Source organism: Equus quagga, chromosome 8 (genome assembly GCF_021613505.1).
Source record: "Equus quagga isolate Etosha38 chromosome 8, UCLA_HA_Equagga_1.0, whole genome shotgun sequence".
Classification (NCBI taxonomy): Eukaryota; Metazoa; Chordata; class Mammalia; order Perissodactyla; family Equidae; genus Equus; species Equus quagga.
In genome coordinates, this window is record NC_060274.1 from 89256309 (window position 1) to 89274328 (window position 18020).

Below are 18020 nucleotides of genomic sequence, written 5' to 3' on the forward strand. Positions count from 1 at the left end.
AGGGGGCCTGAAGTCATGGGATTTGCTCAGCCTACCTCATAGCCATCATCTAATCCCAAAGAGAATAGACCCTGACCTATTTACAGAGCGCCTTGTGTCTATCAGCCCAAGGCACAGTTTGGGCAAGCTCCTAACATAAAGGTTCAGCCAAGCCAGCACCAGCTATGCCAGCCCTCCTGAGGCCTGACTTTGAACTCACTGATACATCTAGCCAGGATATTTGATTTGCAGTGTTTGTCACTCTGTGCTCCCAGCAGAGCAGATCTGAGCCCCAAGCTTACTCGGAAGAGATTGGACGCCTGGGTCAGGATTGTGCAGTACAAAGACAAAGAAAACAGCCCATTCATGCCCACTGGGAGGCCAGAGATCTCCTCCCCTGGAGAGAAACGTGATTTCTGGAAATCTGACCTTTGATGCCAGCAGCATAATCACCAGCTCGCCATGAAAAAAGCAGACCATTTACCCACTTCCAGGTTGTTTTTCTGGAAACATGACCTAATCATACTAACCACAGGCAGTTGGTTAAGTGAAGAAAGGGGAGCATGCAGAGAGAGATATTCTGGAAAAAACGTGGACCCACGTTCGTTCAAAATTACCCAGAATTCACTTGATTAATTTTTGTCCTCTTTCTAATTCTCATCCAAAAGGCCTTCAGAGTGTAATTTTAGTTGGAAAAAATCTTGTGTCAGAAGTAGAAAATAGGGAAGGTTGATGGAAAATTGGAGGAATCTCTATCAGGTTTAGACGTTCTGAGGGCAGGGCAGACTGACTCATTTACTCTCTCACATGAAGTAAGAGTCTCCCCAGAGAATCAGTGCAGGGGAGGCTGGCCCCGGGGGAATTACACTACAGGAAGCGATCAAAAGCTCAGACTGTGGCAGATTTCTGTGGGAAGTTCACTGAATGTTGCTGACCTGATGGCCGAGATGGGTGACGAACTGCTTTCTCCCAGTAGAAGGGATGTGGGCAACTGGGCAGGGCCTTAGATGGTGCTGGTAAGGACAGACTCTCAGGAAGGAGGCTGTATCCACTAGCCCTGTATCCACTACCTTCCTGACACCCTACCATCACTGGCAGAGTAGCATGCCTCCATTATCTGCTTCCAGAATTTTCTCTCTCCCCACTCCCCACGGAGATCTGTATTTCTGGTCTGGCAAAGAAATATTAGAAGCATTCTTTTTCCTTCTTTCTTCATCTGAGGCTGAAAGAGTTCAACAGAGGTCAACTTGGTACAGTACAGGTGTGGAAATGAACCACCCCTACCATCACCCAGGCTGAGAAAATTTGCTGGACACAATACAGTGTTCTGTAATTCGAAGAAAAGAAATTACTTAAAAGCATCGAAATGCTTCTTCCTATGAAACAGATTTCCTGAAAGAAACAGGAGAAAATCTTAGAAAATCTCTCATTTGCATTCTCAGCAGGGCTTGAAAGGACTTTGCACGCCCACACCTGTCACACCACCTGCTCTAGGCTCTCCTTCATCTTTTCCTGAACCATAAACACCTTCCAGGACACCATCATCTTCTCTGAGGGCAGACTATATTAGGACTATGTTGGGGACATGGATGGCTCATCCCGCACCCCAGCCCTCAACTGCATGATCTATCAGCATCATAGTGTCAGCAAGACCTCCTGCTGACAGAGAATTCCAAGCCATCTAGTTTCTAACATCGGTCCCCAAATTGCTCTACAAGTTTAAAAGGTAGGCCCTGCAAGTTCAAACCACTCATTTATGTCCAACCACCTACACACCAGCTGCTGAATGAGAAACCACAATCTAGTCCATCAAAGGCCTCCCCTGCTGGATCCGCTCCTGATGGCGTAACTGTCCATCAATCTCAAAGGAGAGAATTCTCTTACAAAAACTCATTCCCTCAGTCCACCCACAATAGCTCTTTTTATAATAATTAGTTTCCATTCCTGATGCTTTCTCAATGCCACCCATATCTAGACCTCTAGAGAAATGAATCATCCAGAAGAATACGCTCCTCCTGCTCAGAAAAGCACTTGAGAAAAAGTACATGGCCTGGTCTTGGGCAAAGACCCCACTCTCCAAAGGGGAGATAACATAAGCATGCTGGAGTTGAGGTATCTGCCACCTGTGCCCTTCAAAGTAGCAGAGATTGTCAACTCTGTGGTCCTCCCACTCCACTTGTGTACCCACCCTCCCCCCAGCACCGCCACAATGCCCATCCTCCTCAACTTCCACCACTAGGCAGTTCCAAGGCCCTGACCTCCACCCAGGGCCTCAGGAACCCATCTGTAAATCTGAGAGGGAGAACCTAAATATCAGCTTGATAAAGTGCAGGACTCATGGAGATGCTAGCTCCAGCTGGACTTCTGGAAGGATACGGGCTGGAGGAGCAACTGTAAGACACTGCCCCTAGCTCTGGAACCCAAGAGAGCAGGTTCAGGCTTCCACCTGGCAATGCAAGGGAATCCCAGTCATGTTATGGTCAGGGAGAATTAGATGCTAAGAAAATCTGGGCTGACTCAGTACGCTTATCAGCTCCCTCTTCTCCGTCAGTCCATATGCTTCCCTACGTCTTCAACATATTTCCAGTACGTTTAATCCATTTCTTTTAATTGAAATATTGTATTCCATTGAAAGTATGAAAGTACCATCTTTTATTTAGTCATTCCTCCAACTGACTTAAAAAGCAAGTTCCACAATGTGTAGAGTATAGTAAATATCAAACTAATATCCACACAAAAACTACTATATATTTGCTATGGATATGTATTTGTGTGTGTGTATGTCAGTGTGTGTGTGTTTATAAAGTATTTTTCAAAGGATTGGAAGGATATACAATATACTCAAAATGATGTTTACCTTCTGGGAGAGGGGAGTTGATCAAGATGGAGAGTGATGAAGGGAATTGAGATTTATCTGAATTGTTAGACTTTCTAAGGAAGAATTATTCATCTGTTATTGTATAATATAAAATTAATTTACTTTAAGAAAAAATGCTGCCCCGATGCCTCAGACACTCAGGGAGTGTATTAGTCAGGGTTCTGCACAGAAAACAGAACCAACAGGTGTATATATAGGAACGCAGAGAGAGAAGGACTTATTTTGAGGAAATTGCTTACATGCTTGTGGCGGCTGGCAAGTCTGACATCCATAAAGGGGGCAGCAGACTGGAAATTCAGCCACGATTCTTATGTTACTCAAGGAATTCTTGAGGAAGAATTCCTTCTTCTCTAGGAAATCTCAGTTTTTGCTCTGAAGGCTCACAACTCGTTGGATGAGACCCACCCATATTATGGAGGGTAATCTGCTTTACTCAAAGTCAAGTGATTGTAGATGTTGCTCACATCCACAGAATATTTTCACAGCAATGTCTTGCACTAGCATTGGTCAAACAGCTGCGCTCTCTAGCCTGGCCAAGCTGAGACATACAATTTTACCACCACAGGGGTTTCTTCAGGCTCTTCTGATCTTCTCCTCGAAACAGAAGCAGCTCTCAGATTTCTGTCTTAGACTTCTGCATTCTGACCAGAATTCTTCCCAGACCTTTTGGGTTGATGCCTCTTGGCTTTTGATTTCAGGCTCACTTCTGGATCGCCTTGGCCCCACACTCTTCACTCAGGGCCCAGCCCTACCCCGCTCCTCTGTCCAGTCTATCCCAGAGCCCTGGCCCTCTGCTTATTCTGGGCGATGGACTTTAAACAGATGAAAAGCTCTGTTTGAAGGAATCACGAAAAAATTTTTAGGAAGGACTTGGAATATTAAATGAGTAGCATTCCTGATTTTTTTGTTTGTTTGTTTTTACTAACTATACATTATTCAGTGGAACTTTAATATTGCTATATTATAAAATTCTGCCAAAGGAAAAAGAGTAAGATAACCCATAATCACATTACCCTAAAATAACCACTCTTAACATTTCAGTCTACTGCAGTCTTTTACCTACGTGTATAATTTTGCAGAGTTGTAATCATACCCAATATGCAATTTTATCATGTTTCTCCACCTACCATTATAAGCATTTTTAATGTTACTACATAATCTTCACGGCTGTCATCGTTAATAGCTACACAATAGTTCACTGAATTGAAGTGCCTTATTTACTTAACTATCCTGTTATCTTTAAACAATTTCCAATTTCTTCTTACAATAAATATGCACATCTTTCTGATTGTAGTGTTCTTTATTCATACATTGAATTCTTTCACATGGACTTAAAATTGCTTGGTCAAGGCATATATACATATATATTTGTGTCTCGACATATATTCCAAATAGATTGTTTTTTAAGTTAGCGTCAATTTATACTGCTATCAGTGCAAATAAGGACCACTGTGTCTTTGTTCTCTTGAGAGAGAGCTTTCACGGATGGGGATAGGAGAACAGGAGGAAGACATTCCAGCAACAACCCCGAGCCTTGCATACTATAAAGTACCCTGGCCCTCACTGGGGCACCGGTTTTGTGTTGCTTTGTTTCTTACAGACTGAGCAGCTGATAACTCTGTGGGTCCTCTTTGTTTTCACCATTGTTGGAAACTCCATCGTGCTGTTCTCCATATGGAGGAGGAAGAGGAAGTCGAGAATGACCTTCTTTGTGACCCAGCTGGCCATCACAGGTAAGTAACTACGCAGGTGGGAGAGGAGGAGGTTGTGTGTAAAATTTCTATGGCTCCTCACTTCCAATTATTTTACCACTAGAAATGGTATCTTTTCAGTCCAAAGGCATCAGCAAATGTGGGAGTAAATTCTATAGGGATATAAATCCCATGTTTGAATTTTTCTTCCAGGAAATTTAACACATTTAAATATCCATAAGATTCCATTATTAAAATAACTCAGCATACACAGACTTGAAAGTACCATCATCAGTGCCACGAAAGGGTTCTATAAGGTTTCACGCTTTCTATATACAGAAGCCTCCCTAGTTCACTAAGGTAGTATTAGTATATCATACTATGTTATGAGCTTAAGGAATATATCCCAGAAAATGGACCAGAATTATCTTTATTCAATACTAAATGTCAAGTCTCAAGTGTTTTGCAGATTTGAGTCTGTGGGCATTGCTTTTTAAATGTAAGTGATGTGTGACACCACTACTGGGCATAGTAGAAGGACATGAGATAATATCTAGGATCAAGATGCCAAAATGTGGATTTTGGGAATGGCCAGTACAGTCAAAGTGTGAATGCATCACACCTAGAGGGGGAATGGTGATACATTCTTAAGCTAAAAAAATGGTCTGTGAACAAAAGAAACCCACAGAGATGGGTAGAGTCCAAATAGATAGGGCCCACATTCAAAAGGATAACATAACCAGGGAAAGTCATGTTGCACAGGCCAGAGAAGAGAGTGGGCATATGGGATTCCCAGAGAGTCCAGCCTGAGACAGGCTTGGTGTCCTGAGTTCTGGGAACAAGATGGCAATCATATGAGTTCAATTTGGGTCAGACTGTAAGGCAAATGCAAAAAATTGTTTTAAAGTGTTAAGTGCTAACAAGAATCAATGGTAGATGACTGTCAGAAAGGGTTGTTTGGTACATTCCAACCTGTGCTGTACTCTCAGTTGCGGTAATGGCAGTGGAGAGTTCTTGGGAATTTAGTCTTGGGTCACAATATGACACTGTAACTTACAAGAGAACATTAGCCATACATTGTTGATAGCCTGAAATTCCCCTACTTCTTTCTCAAACGAAGTGTAGAAATCCCATCTGCCTGAGTTACAGTGACCAGGATGAAAAACAAAGGCACCCTTGAGAAACATAGAGATGGTAAGAGGAACCTGAGCTAAAAAGTGCAACTTATGATGGGTAAAACTCTAGGCTATCCTGTAAGCAAGAGCCCCATTTCTCACTGCTATGATTGTAGGAGTAAAGAGTAATTAGGATTATCCAGCTAACGCTAAGATGCGAAATCCCTCGATGAGGGTGTAATAACTTACTTTCGTTATACTTCCTCAATTGCAGCCCACATTTTATGGAACTATGTGTTCCATTAGAGTGTAAGAATTTAGAGATGGCAAGGAGATCAGCATGAAATTTAAAGTATTGTCAAAAATAATCATTAAATGAATAACTGAAATTTTATCATCTATTATCAAAGAGAAAAGTTGTGTGTTCTATTCAAATCCATAGTCTGCCATATTGACCTGGGCTTAACTTCTGATGATTGTTGTACCTAGTCTGTTTTTTATTTGTTAATTTCCTCTGGAAAAACTCAAGAGGTCAGACCAGGAGCATTTCAAGATAAGAATTCTTGGAGAGGAAAGTTTTGCCGAGAAAGCTAAGTTATTATTTAAGATATGAAAATTTCCTCCATATACCTTTCACGATGGTCTCAGATCCTTTGGTAAGAAAGCTGAGAATATTTATCTGAGTCTTCAGTATGTATATTAAGGTTATTCAGCTATCAACTGAAGGATCCTATTCTTTGAGATTTATATAAATTTGATTCGAGACCCCTATGCCATGTTAATGAGCTCCCCAAGATTTGTTCCGATTTTCTGGACTTTATATTCTTACTCATCACTTCTGCTTCTTACTCCCTAACTCCACTCAACTGCTCTCTTTCACGGGCATCTCACTTTCCCTAGTTAGTCTTTTTTTTTTTTTTAAATCCATACTGACCCTAAGAAGGCATTCAGCTCCCTTTTATTTTCTTTAAATTGATCCACAGAAACATGACTTTCTATGTTTAAAAGACTTTACTAAATGTTTCAGGCAACAGAGGGAGATTGCATTACAGCAAAGCAAATATATTAAAATTAAATATTATATAGTTTCAGAACTTTCAGCTGCCATCAGAAATTTCTTGATTTACCTTGCTTTAGGCTTGTGTCTTATTTTCATTTTTCTACTTTCTCTCTCCTAGAAATACCTATTTATTATATGCCAAGGAGTTTTTTCTCCTATTCTTTTCAAACCACGACCTCGGGGATATTACATCTTCCAAAAGAACAAAAAAATCAGGCATTTTTTTAACAAAGGAAGTTCCTCCCTAAAAAAGAACCCTGGAGCCAGCTACAAAAATAGAGAAACAAACATACACATTCATGTTTATACTTACATATGTACTTACATATGTCATGGATAAAAATAAACTAGTCTGAATTGTATATAACTGTAAGATACATAATGATAGCTCAAGAATATATTATGTGATTTCAGCTTTCAAAAATTTTGAACTTGTTCGTTTAAGAATAATACTCCTACCTACAACAATTAGAAAATCTGGACAAGTGTAAACATTTATTAGAATGTATCACAGAGCTACCAAGACAGCAAAGACTTTATAAGCCAAGATGCCATAGAGCAGGGAACCCTGAGATGTAAGTCCAATATTTGGCACCACTATTCCTCTTAAGACGTTAGCTGATTTAAAAGCAGAGGGTGGGAGCTTAAGAGCTGACTAGAACTTTTGTCAGCCTTACTGGACTGATTGGGCAAAACTTGCTCTGCCAAAGTGTAGGGGCTTTCATAAATACCCCATGGTTTCTATTAGGACTGCTGAAAAGCTACAACTTAAAAGTAAGAGTAAACTGAAAATAGGGCTGGCCCCGTGGCCGAGTGGTTAAGTTCGCACGCTCCGCTGCAGGCGGCCCAGTGTTTCGTTGGTTTGAATCCTGGGTGCAGACATGGCACTGCTCGTCAGACCACGCTGAGGCAGCATCCCACATGCCACAACTAGAAGGACCCACAACGAAGAATATACAACTATATACTGGGGGGCTTTGGGGAGAAAAAGGAAAAAAAATAAAATCTTTAAAAAAAAAAAAGAGTGAACTGAAAATAGATCAGCCTTCACAAAGACTGAAATACAGCTCAAACCCTGAACTGGAGTAACATGACCTACCTCTGCACTTACTGAAACTTCTGCCAAGAACAAAAGTAAATCCTCTATGGATGAAGATAACATCATCAATAACATCAAATTAGCCATAATATTTCATGCATAATGTTCATCACTTTTAATAAATAACTGAGGATGCAAAAAGACTATAATTGACTAAAAACAAGGAGAAAATAGACAATAAAAAGAGTTGCTCAAGAGGTTCAGCTATTGGAGTTATCAGACACGTAGTTTACTACTGTTACTAATCTGTTTAAGAAGTTGAGAGATAGGATGAAGGATTAAATGTCATAGAAAATAAGCAAACAGAAAATTTAAGAATAAAATACGTAAAATAACCAAAGCTATTAATATAAAATACAATAGATGGGTTTAGTAACAAATTAAACATAGCTAAAGAGAAATTATTAAACTGGAAGATAGGTCATAAAGAAATAATCAAATTGAAGCATGGAGAATGTAAATACAGAAAGAAAATAAGAAACATATGGGCACAGTGAAAAGGATTCCCTTTGAAAAGGATTTCCCAGTGAAAAGAACAAGATAAGATAGAGTGGGAAGAAACAATATTTGAAAATATTGTGACCATCAATTTTCCCAAACTTCTTGAAAGACATCAAACCATAGAGTCACAAAGTACCATAAAGGTAAGCAGGACTAAAAAGCAAACAATCAAACAAATACAAAGTGAATTAAAACACATGAAAATTATGAGACTAAGTAAACTCTATGTAATCTTGAATTTGAATTGGAAGTTATGTTAACTCATGGTGTATTTTATGTTTAAAAAGAATCCTTATCTTTTAGGGATACATACAACATGTTTACAGGTAAAGTAAAAACATGTCTTAGATTTGCTTCCAAATAATTTGAGTGCAGAGTTGGGTATACATAGATACCCAAAAAAATTGATAACTAGTGGAGTTTCTTTATTCTTCTTATACTATTCTCTCTACTCTTACATATATTTGCAAGTTTTCATAATATAAAATTTAAAACAGAAAGAAAAAATATACGTGATAGCAATGGAACAAAAAAAGGGACTTGGGGAGTTAAAGAGTTTGAAGTCCTTGGATTGTCTTGGATATAGTAAAAGCACTAATTTATATTAGATACTAATAAGTCAAGGACCCAACAAAATCTATAAAATTCAGGTGCCATCTAGTAAGTAACCAAAGAGAAAATCTATCTGATTTCAATATATTTGATTATTTAAAACTTCTCCATATGATTAAAAGAACATTTTATAATTTTCACAGATTTCTTGTTTTCTTCCCAATAGTTCTAAAAAGCTATTATTGAAGTAATGAGTCAACATAAGAGTAGTTTACTCCTATCCTTTCCTCTTTCTCCAAACCACACCAAACAGTCTCTATTGATTAGCTTTTTTGTTCTACTCTCAGTCTCTTTCACTTCAGATAACAGACCCTATTTCATGATTTTTATTTAAGTGCTCTGAATGCATTCACTTGCGTTTTCCCCTATACTAAATGATTTGGGGTATACGTGCATTTCTAAAGTACCTATTGCAATAACACTTCAGGACCTAAAAAAAAAAGTCAGGGAAGTATGTTGAAATCTTTAGGATAACCCTTCAAATTATAAAAAAGTATATTACCAGCAATCTAAGGGAGATGTAAAATGAAATATTTAAAATACACAAACATATATAAATTTATGTATAGTATACATGGGTTATGTATAATCTAAAAGAAGTTAAGAAAGGAGAGAGAAAAATACTACAATTATTAGAACAGGTAACACAAATAAGCTTGTACATTTATCTTCAAATATATCAGTAATTGCAATAATTGTAAAGGGACTAAATACTGCAAATAAAATAACAAGATTGTCAGACTAGATTTAAAAATGTCTACTTTAATCTCTTACAAAAGATATATACCTTAAATATAAGGATAAAGAAACATTAAAATAAAAGGAAAGTAAAAGGATAGTAAAGTAAAAGGATGAAAAAATAATAAACTGAGAAACACAAACTAAAAGAAAGCTGATGCAGTTGTATACATATATCAAAAATTTAAATTTTCACTGTGCTTCTTGGAATCACTGTAGCCATGTGTGTCAGCATTTGCTTTGGTGGGAGCACAAATGAAGACAGGAGGACTTCTAGCCCTAGTAATGTTCTATTTATTCACCTTGATCATAGTTACATGGATATGTTCCCTTTGTGATAATTCATCAAATTATATACTTATTATTTGTGCACTTTATACAGTTTATTTCAATAAAAAGTTATTTATAAAGCACATCATTTCAATATAGAGCAGGGGTCGCAATCTCAATTGCCTTCAGGAGTCGAGCAGTTAATGTAAATGTGTGAAAGAGCCTGGGGAAGAGACGAGCAGAGATGGAGACTGAAGTGAACCGGAGAATGAATGCTGCACCTAAGCGCATTCAAACTCAATTCTTGTCAAACACTGTGCTGATCAAAAAAACCACACCTACAGGCCAAATCTGGCCTAAGGGCCACTGGTTTACAGCTGCTGATATATAAAATGTTTAAATCAGAATTTGAAAAGCTTGTGCCCTCATAAAATTCTAGCCCACCCCTAAAAGTATGAATCCAACCTTCAGTTTGTGAGTAGAACATTAAGCTTTTTGGGTGGGGTTGGGGAGAGTGAGAGCAACGTGGGGAGCTCGACATTTATAATGGTTTAGACAAATCACATGTTTGACAAAGTTTTAAAATTCATTCATTTGTCTCAAAGTTTTAAAATCCATCTCAAAGAAGATGCTATGTTGGGGCCAGTCCTTTGGCCGAGTGGTTAAGTCCATGTGCTCTGCTTCGGCAGCCCAGGGTTTCGCTGGTCTGGATCCTGGATGTGGACATGGCACCACTCATCAAGCCGTGCTGAGGCAGCGTCCCACATAACACAGCCAGAGGAACCTGCAACTAGAATATACAACTATGTACTGTGGGACTTTGGGGAAAAGAGGAAAAAAAGGGAAGAAGAAGAAGATTGGCAACAGATGTTAGCTCAGGTGCCAGTCTTTAAAGAAAAAGACAAAAAAGAAGATGCTATGTTAGGGCTTTCTTCTCCAGTTTCTTTTGTTATAATGTTTTTTAAAAAATTGAACCATTATGTGCTGCAGGAACACTAACAATGTGAGTGAAAACATAAAAGAAATTTCCTAATGATATCAAGTGCAACCTATATAACCTGAGGTCTTCATGATTATCAGATGACCACTTAGATTAAGAAGAAAAGTCAAGATCAACACAGACTCATACCTGCTTATCACTAAAACTCTTCTATCAGAGAACCATGTATTGGTTCTCTATATGAGGAAAAAACGGTGACGAAACACTGGCCCTATAAAACACTGATGTTATAACAGAGGCTGATGGCTTAAACTCAGCATGAATGAGTTGCTCTCACATAAAGATGCTGCTATGATTAGTGTGTCCCTGCAATGCCAATACATTTGCATAAATATAGCTATAATAGTATAGGTTTTCCTCTTGGCATTAAGAAGAGGATGTCTTAGTCTGCACAAACTGTCATAACAAATACTGTAGACAAAGTGGCTTAAACACCAGAAATTTATTCTCCCACAGTTCTGGAGGCTGGAAGTCTGAGATCAGAGGAGTGCCAGCCTGGTTGGGTTCTGGTGAGAGCTCTCTTCCTGGCTTTCAGAGGGCTGCCTTCTCGCTATGTCCTCACATGGCCTATCCTCGTGCCTGCACATGGAGAGAGAAGCTCTATGCTGTCTCTTCTGACATGCGCACTAATCCTACCAGATCAAAACCCTACCCTTATGACCTCATAACATTAATTGCTTTGGTAAAGGCCCTATACTCAAATACAGTCACTGGGGATTAGGGCTTCAACATATGAATTTTGGTGGGACACAACTATTCAGTCCATAACAGAGGGAAAAAGCTAGGTGCAACAGAGAATTACAAATGGCTCAGAATGGGTGGAACACAGCATGGGGGGATGGAGACCCTGGATGAAGAAAGATAGTAGTAAGAAATAAGAGGAAGTGGTAAATGGGAGCTTCATAGGCCTTGCAAAGATGTTCAGGCTTTACTTGAGCACATCCTCTGTCCTGCTAGCTTTGTTCAGTCCACCACCACCTTTTATGTGGATTACTGCAAAAGCATTAAGGTATAAGAAGTGACAAAACAAATACTTAAATTAATCCATGGCCAGGTTTTGCCTGTAAGAGAGGAACACAAGAAAGCAAGGAAGTTAAACTTGTTGTCAAGAGGATGATAGAAGTGTTGGACCAAAAAGACTATGTCTGTAGAAAGAAATGAAAGTAGGGCAGGTCAGAAAGATATAAACACAGTGGAGGGTTAAGGATGAGAGGTCTCAACAAAGTCTTAAGGTGACTTTAGTCAGAGCACCTGAGCAAAGAGGTGGAAGGAAGTGAAGATGCACTCAAGAAGCAAGATATTCTCAGGTGAGTATTGCAGAGATGGTATAGTTTGTTGTATCCATTGTACTGAGGAGCTAAAGTGAAGTGGCAGGAAAGTCATTAGCAAATGGGGCCACAATAATGGAAGCTAAATTTTGTTAAATGCTTATTATGTATCAACCTCCATGTTAAACGCTTTATGTAGATTATCTCATTTAATCCTCTCCATAGTTCTATGACCTAGCCCTGCCATAATCCCCTTTTTACAGACTTGGAAATTAAGACTCAAAGAGATTCAGACCTTGCAGTGCATGGTGGACCAGAAATTAAAACCCAGGCAGTCTTTCTCCCAGTCTTGAGATTTTAATCATGATTGGGTGCACCTTCCCAAGGGGCCAATGTGTAGGGTGGGTGATCCATGGGTACACTGAACCACCTCAGGATAATGGAAACCTGGTTAGAGGAAGCAAAATTGAGAGTTTGGCGCCAACATATTTAATAAATGAGTGGTACTGACCAAGCTAGAGCATAAGAGTAACTAGGATACGAGGATGTGAGAGCTGAATATAAACCTCAAAGGATGTTTGAAAGTGCTATGATTCAGTATAAAAATATCTGTAGCTGACCAGTTGGCTGAATTTGTAGCCTGCACAGTGGGTGCCAGGATTGCCTTACTAATGGACAACTCCACATGCAGGACAGGACAACAAGAAGTCCTTCTGCCCCATCCCAATGCCTCTCAAACCTGTTGACATTAGCTGAAATGTCTGTCACTGGAGAACCACTTCTTTGAAGGCTGTTAAAGTGAAAGTACTCCAAAAACAGACCTCGTGCTTCGCTTTGTTCGTTGCTTCCCACTGAATGAAATTCTGAGAGCTCTTAGAAAGGGAGGGTCCCGGAGGGAACGGACAGCAAGGGGTCGGGAGGCGGCAACGCCATTGAAGACAAATTGCGCCCATTTCAGACTTTTCCACTTCAAATCCTTTGGGGAGGCATCGGGAGTTACATAAAGGCAAACAAAATTTAATAGTTCCAAATTTGGGAAAGAGCCAGATCTGGCAACATTTTTAGTTTTCTAATTTAGTCAACACTCTGAATGAAGACAGAATATTTTCAAAGTATCTATTCTTCTATCAACTAGTGTACAAAATCACTCTTTAAAATACACAAAAATTTCCACAAACATCACTTTGAATGAATATTTTGCTTCGCCAGTGTTTTAGGTTATTCAAACTTGGGTTTGAATCTCACAATTCTACTCCCTAGGTCTGTGGCTTTGGAAAAGTGAGTTAATTTCTCTGAATATCAGTTTCCTAATCCAAAAAGTGGGATACCTCCCAGAGATGTGGAGAGGATTAAATGAGATCCTATCTATGAAGTGCCCAATACAGTGTGAGGCACAGAGTAATTGTTCAATAAACGCTAGTTGTTAATGTTACCACTGTAGTTGTTTCATTCATCGAATTGAAATGAATGAAATGACTAATTTAAAATCCTTCAGTCACTTGCTGAAGTAAGTTCTCCAAAAGGCCTGAAGTTCATTGCTGCTCTCAGCTCATTTGCTCTTTTATTCAGGACAATGTACTTTGCTCAGGTGTGTCTTTGTCTCTCAAGTGTTGCTTTGAGGGATGACTAAACCTTTTTCATATAAACATATTCTTAAATCATCGGATTTAACTGACATCATCAGTGACACAAATATTTGGAACACTACAGAGACATTATAACTGACTCTTCCGAGGGAGAAAAATAAGCACTAACAGTTGTTATTGGGTAAAGAAACACTAATGCCCTTCATTAAACAATATTTCCCGTCAAGTTTCACCTCTTGAGAACAGCCTCCTACTTTTAGACCAGGAGACATGAGTGATTCACTGAGGAACATTTTGACTTCTATTTGGTCTTTTATTTATTTACTTGGTGAAATCAGTTGGAATTCTATTCAGCCACACATCCGTGAGATCTAGATAATGGTGGCTTAAGTTTATAAGGATTTATTTTGAACTAATGTAAAGAATTTTACAGATAGGCAGTCCAGGGCTCATATCCTGCTTCCTTATTGTTGGGGACCCAGGCTGCTCTGTATTGCTGCTCTATTAAAGGACTTTCATCCCCAAGGTCAGCTCCTGGTACAGATGGCCCTTTGTTCCAGATGGCTGCAAGAACTCCTGCCATCATTCACAAATTCTAGTGAACAGGAAGGAAGAGGAAAGGATAGACAAGAGGGGCCCGTGCCAGCTATCTGTCCTCTTTTTAAGTGGAATTCCCAGAACTCCCACCCATTAACTTTTGCTTGCGTTTCATCTGCCATCTCTTACTGAAGAAAAAGCTATTTGTTTGCTTGTTTGTTTTTAACATGGGCCCATTGGCCAGAAAATGTCAGATTTCTTTTCCTAAGGAAGAATGAGAGAATAGAGGTAGGTAGCAGTCTCTGGCATAGCTTGTCTTCCATACTCTAATCTCCATTCAGAACTGAGAAGTTTAGACAATGAATCTCTGTTTGACCACCCATTCCCCTGCTTTGAGAATGCTTCCTCCAGAGTGCCATGCTCTCTTCTGACCTCTTATCTTAGCAGCCAGCACTTGGCATGCCCTCCATACACTGCAGTGACCCACTGAGTGATTGCCCTTTAAGTGGATAATCTCCCATTGTTGACTATTTACATTTCCCACAACTCCCCCAATTTTGGCTATTATCAGCAATTCTGCCTTGAGTATTCTCACAGTTAAATCTCGTAAGAATTTATTATTTATCTAGGAAAGTTTATAGAAGCTGACTTACTGCATTAAAGAAAGACACTTTGGTGACTTTCAAATTGACCGATATCTTTGGGGTCACTCAGTGGTAAAAGATGATGGAAAATGTCATAAGACAATTCTCTAGAAGCCATCAACATAGATCCACAAGGAGTGTTGTTTAAAAAAGTCCCTGGAAACAAAAACCTTATTGGTTTGCAATAGTTCTAGAATCATCCCCAGTTCCTTGAGGGCAGAGATTCTGTCTTCATCTGCTAATGATACTTACACACCTACTCAAGTATAATTGGCTTATTTTTTTTTTATTTTTTTTTATTTTTTTATTTTCTTTTTAAAGATTTTATTTTTTCCTTTTTCTCCCCAAAGCCCCTCGGTACATAGTTGTATATTCTTCGTTGTGGGTCCTTCTAGTTGTGTTATGTGGGATGCTGCCTCAGCGTGGTTTGACGAGCAGCGCCATGTCCGCGCCCAGGATTCGAACCAACGAAACACTGGGCTGCCTGCAGCGGAGCGCGCGAACTTAACCACTCGGCCAAGGGGCCAGCCCCGGTATAACTGGCTTATTTTAAAAAGAAGCATTTTCTTCCACCCTAGCCAGTGTGTCAGAGAAGAATCCACACCTGATTTGTCTTTTTTTTCCCACAGTAACTATAGCAGCATTCATGTATTTGTGAAAACAAAGAACACATCACTTACCAGAATATTTGAATGGAGAAGTGTTTTAATTTTGCATCTGTATGTTTTAACTCACTTTCCCCTTCTCCACATTTCTGATTCCTTCAAAATAATCTTAACTAATTCTTCTTTATATATTCCATTAGGAATTTTGGCTGTAGGATTAGTCTTGAGAATGGAAGGCAACCAGAAAATCTTGAAGCTGCACATTCTGCAATTTTTAGCACTTCCATTCTAACAATTTTCTGTATGAATTTAATGACTGTTTATATTCTATGAGCTAAAGTGCCAATTAAAATTTATTAGTCATTTGTCATCTTCAAGACTGATTTGTCTGTTTTATTCAAATGCAATAAAGAACGGGAGCTAATGAGAGCAACTCCTGTTGTGTGTTCCACAAAGGAAAGATAGAAAACATATTTTTTGGCACACATTCAAATAACTTCCTTCTTCTGATAGGCCCAAATCTTCTCATTTTGCTAAAGGAAATTAGCTTTGCCTCAAAGCACTTTCTGGAGAACAATTTGCTAATGAACTCAGGAATTCTCCACCCTCAAAACCCTCCTGCTAATTATCTGACAGAAGAGAAAATTGAGAGGTTCAGCAAGGAGGTGAGACCAGGAGTGCTGAGGTGTCCAAAGCCACATGTGAAGTTCACTACCACTTTCCTACGCTGATTTCATTCATTTTTTTTCCTTAATTCTTGAGTCTCATACTCAATTCATTTACTTATTTTAATTCTGCTCACTCATTTTTTTTCAGCTTTGTTGAGATAAAATTGACAGATAACATGTGTAAGTTCAAGGTGTACAAAGGAATAATTTGATACATGTATATTTTGTGAAATGATTACCGTAATAAGTTTAGTTGGCACGCATCATCTCTCATTGTTAAAATTTGTGTGTTAAGAACGTTTAAAAATCTACTCTCTTAGCAACTTTCAAACATACAATACAGTATTGTTGACTATCAATATAGTCTATCAATATAGTTGACTATCAATATAGTTGATTATTGTCACCGTGTCATACGTTACATCCCCGGAATGCGTCCATCTTATACCTGGAAGTTTGTACCCTTTGACCACCTTCACTCATTCCCCCCATCCCCCAACCCCCACCTCTGGCAACCACCAACCTGTTCTCTGTATCTACGAGTTTGGTTTTTTTAGATTCCACATGCAAGTGAGATCATACAGTATTTGTCTTTCTCTGTTTGACTAATCTCACTTAGTGTAATGCCCTCAAGATTCATCTACGTTGTCACAAATGGCGGGATCTCCTTCTTTGTTATGGCTGAATAATATTCCATTGTGTGTGTGTGTGTGTATACATTCTTTATCCATTCATCCACTGATGGACACTTAGGTTGTTTCCACGTCTTGTCTATTGTATATAATGCTGCACTGAACATGGGTGCAGGTATCTCTTAAAGATTGAGATTTCAATTCCTTCAGCTATATACCCAGGAGTGGAATTACTGGATGATACGGTAGTTCTATTTTTAATTTTTTTAATTGAAGTAAAATTGGTATAAAACATGATATAAATTTCAGGTATTTTTAGTTTTTTGAGGAAACTCTATACTGTTTTCTATAGCAGCTCTACCAATTTGTACTTTTACCAACAATGTACAAGAATAAGGATTCCCTTTTCTCCCTACCTTACTAACACTTGCTGTTTCTTGTCTTTTTGATGATAGCCATTCTAGCATGTGTGAGGTTGTATCTTATTTTGATTTTGATTTGCATTTCTCTGATGATTAGTGATGCTGACCACCTTTCCTGTACCTGTTGGCCATTTGAATATTTTCTTTGGAAAACGTCTATTCGGGTCCTATGCCCATAATTTAAATGGATTATTTCTTTTTCGGCTATTGAGTTATATGAGTTCCTTATATATTTTGGATATTAACCCTTACCAGATAGACGGTTTACAAATATTTTCTCCCATTCCGGAGGTTGCCTTTTCATTTTGTTGATCATTTCTTTTGTTGTTCAGAAGGTTTTTGGTTTGATGTAGTCCCACTGCTTTATTTTTGCTTTTGCAGCTTTGTGCTTTGGGTGTCGTATCCATGAAATTATTGCCAAGACCAGTATCAAGGAGCTTTTTCCCTGTATATTCTTTAGGAGTTTTAGGATTTCAAGCTTTACATTTGTCTTTAATCCATTTCAAGTTTTTTGTGAGAGGTGTAAGATATCAGTTTCATCTTTCTGCATGTGATTATCCAGTTTTCCCAGCACGATTTATTGAAAAGACTATCTTGTCTCCATTGAATATTCTTAGCTCCCTTGTCAAATATTAGTTGACTATATATGCATGGGTTTATTTCTGGGATCTTGATTCTGTTCCATTCATCCATGTGTTTGTATTTAAGCCAGTAT

The 18020-nt window shown here is 38.8% G+C and overlaps 1 protein-coding gene across 1 annotated transcript in view; it reads left to right on the forward strand.

The window, feature by feature from the left end:
* Positions 1-18020, forward strand: part of NPSR1 (neuropeptide S receptor 1) — a 149532-nt gene that overhangs the window by 22761 nt on the left and 108751 nt on the right. Inside the window, exon 2 of the mRNA XM_046670608.1 lies at positions 4458-4590. Within this exon, the coding sequence (XP_046526564.1) occupies positions 4458-4590 (133 nt within the window). The remainder of the gene's footprint in view (positions 1-4457; positions 4591-18020) is intronic.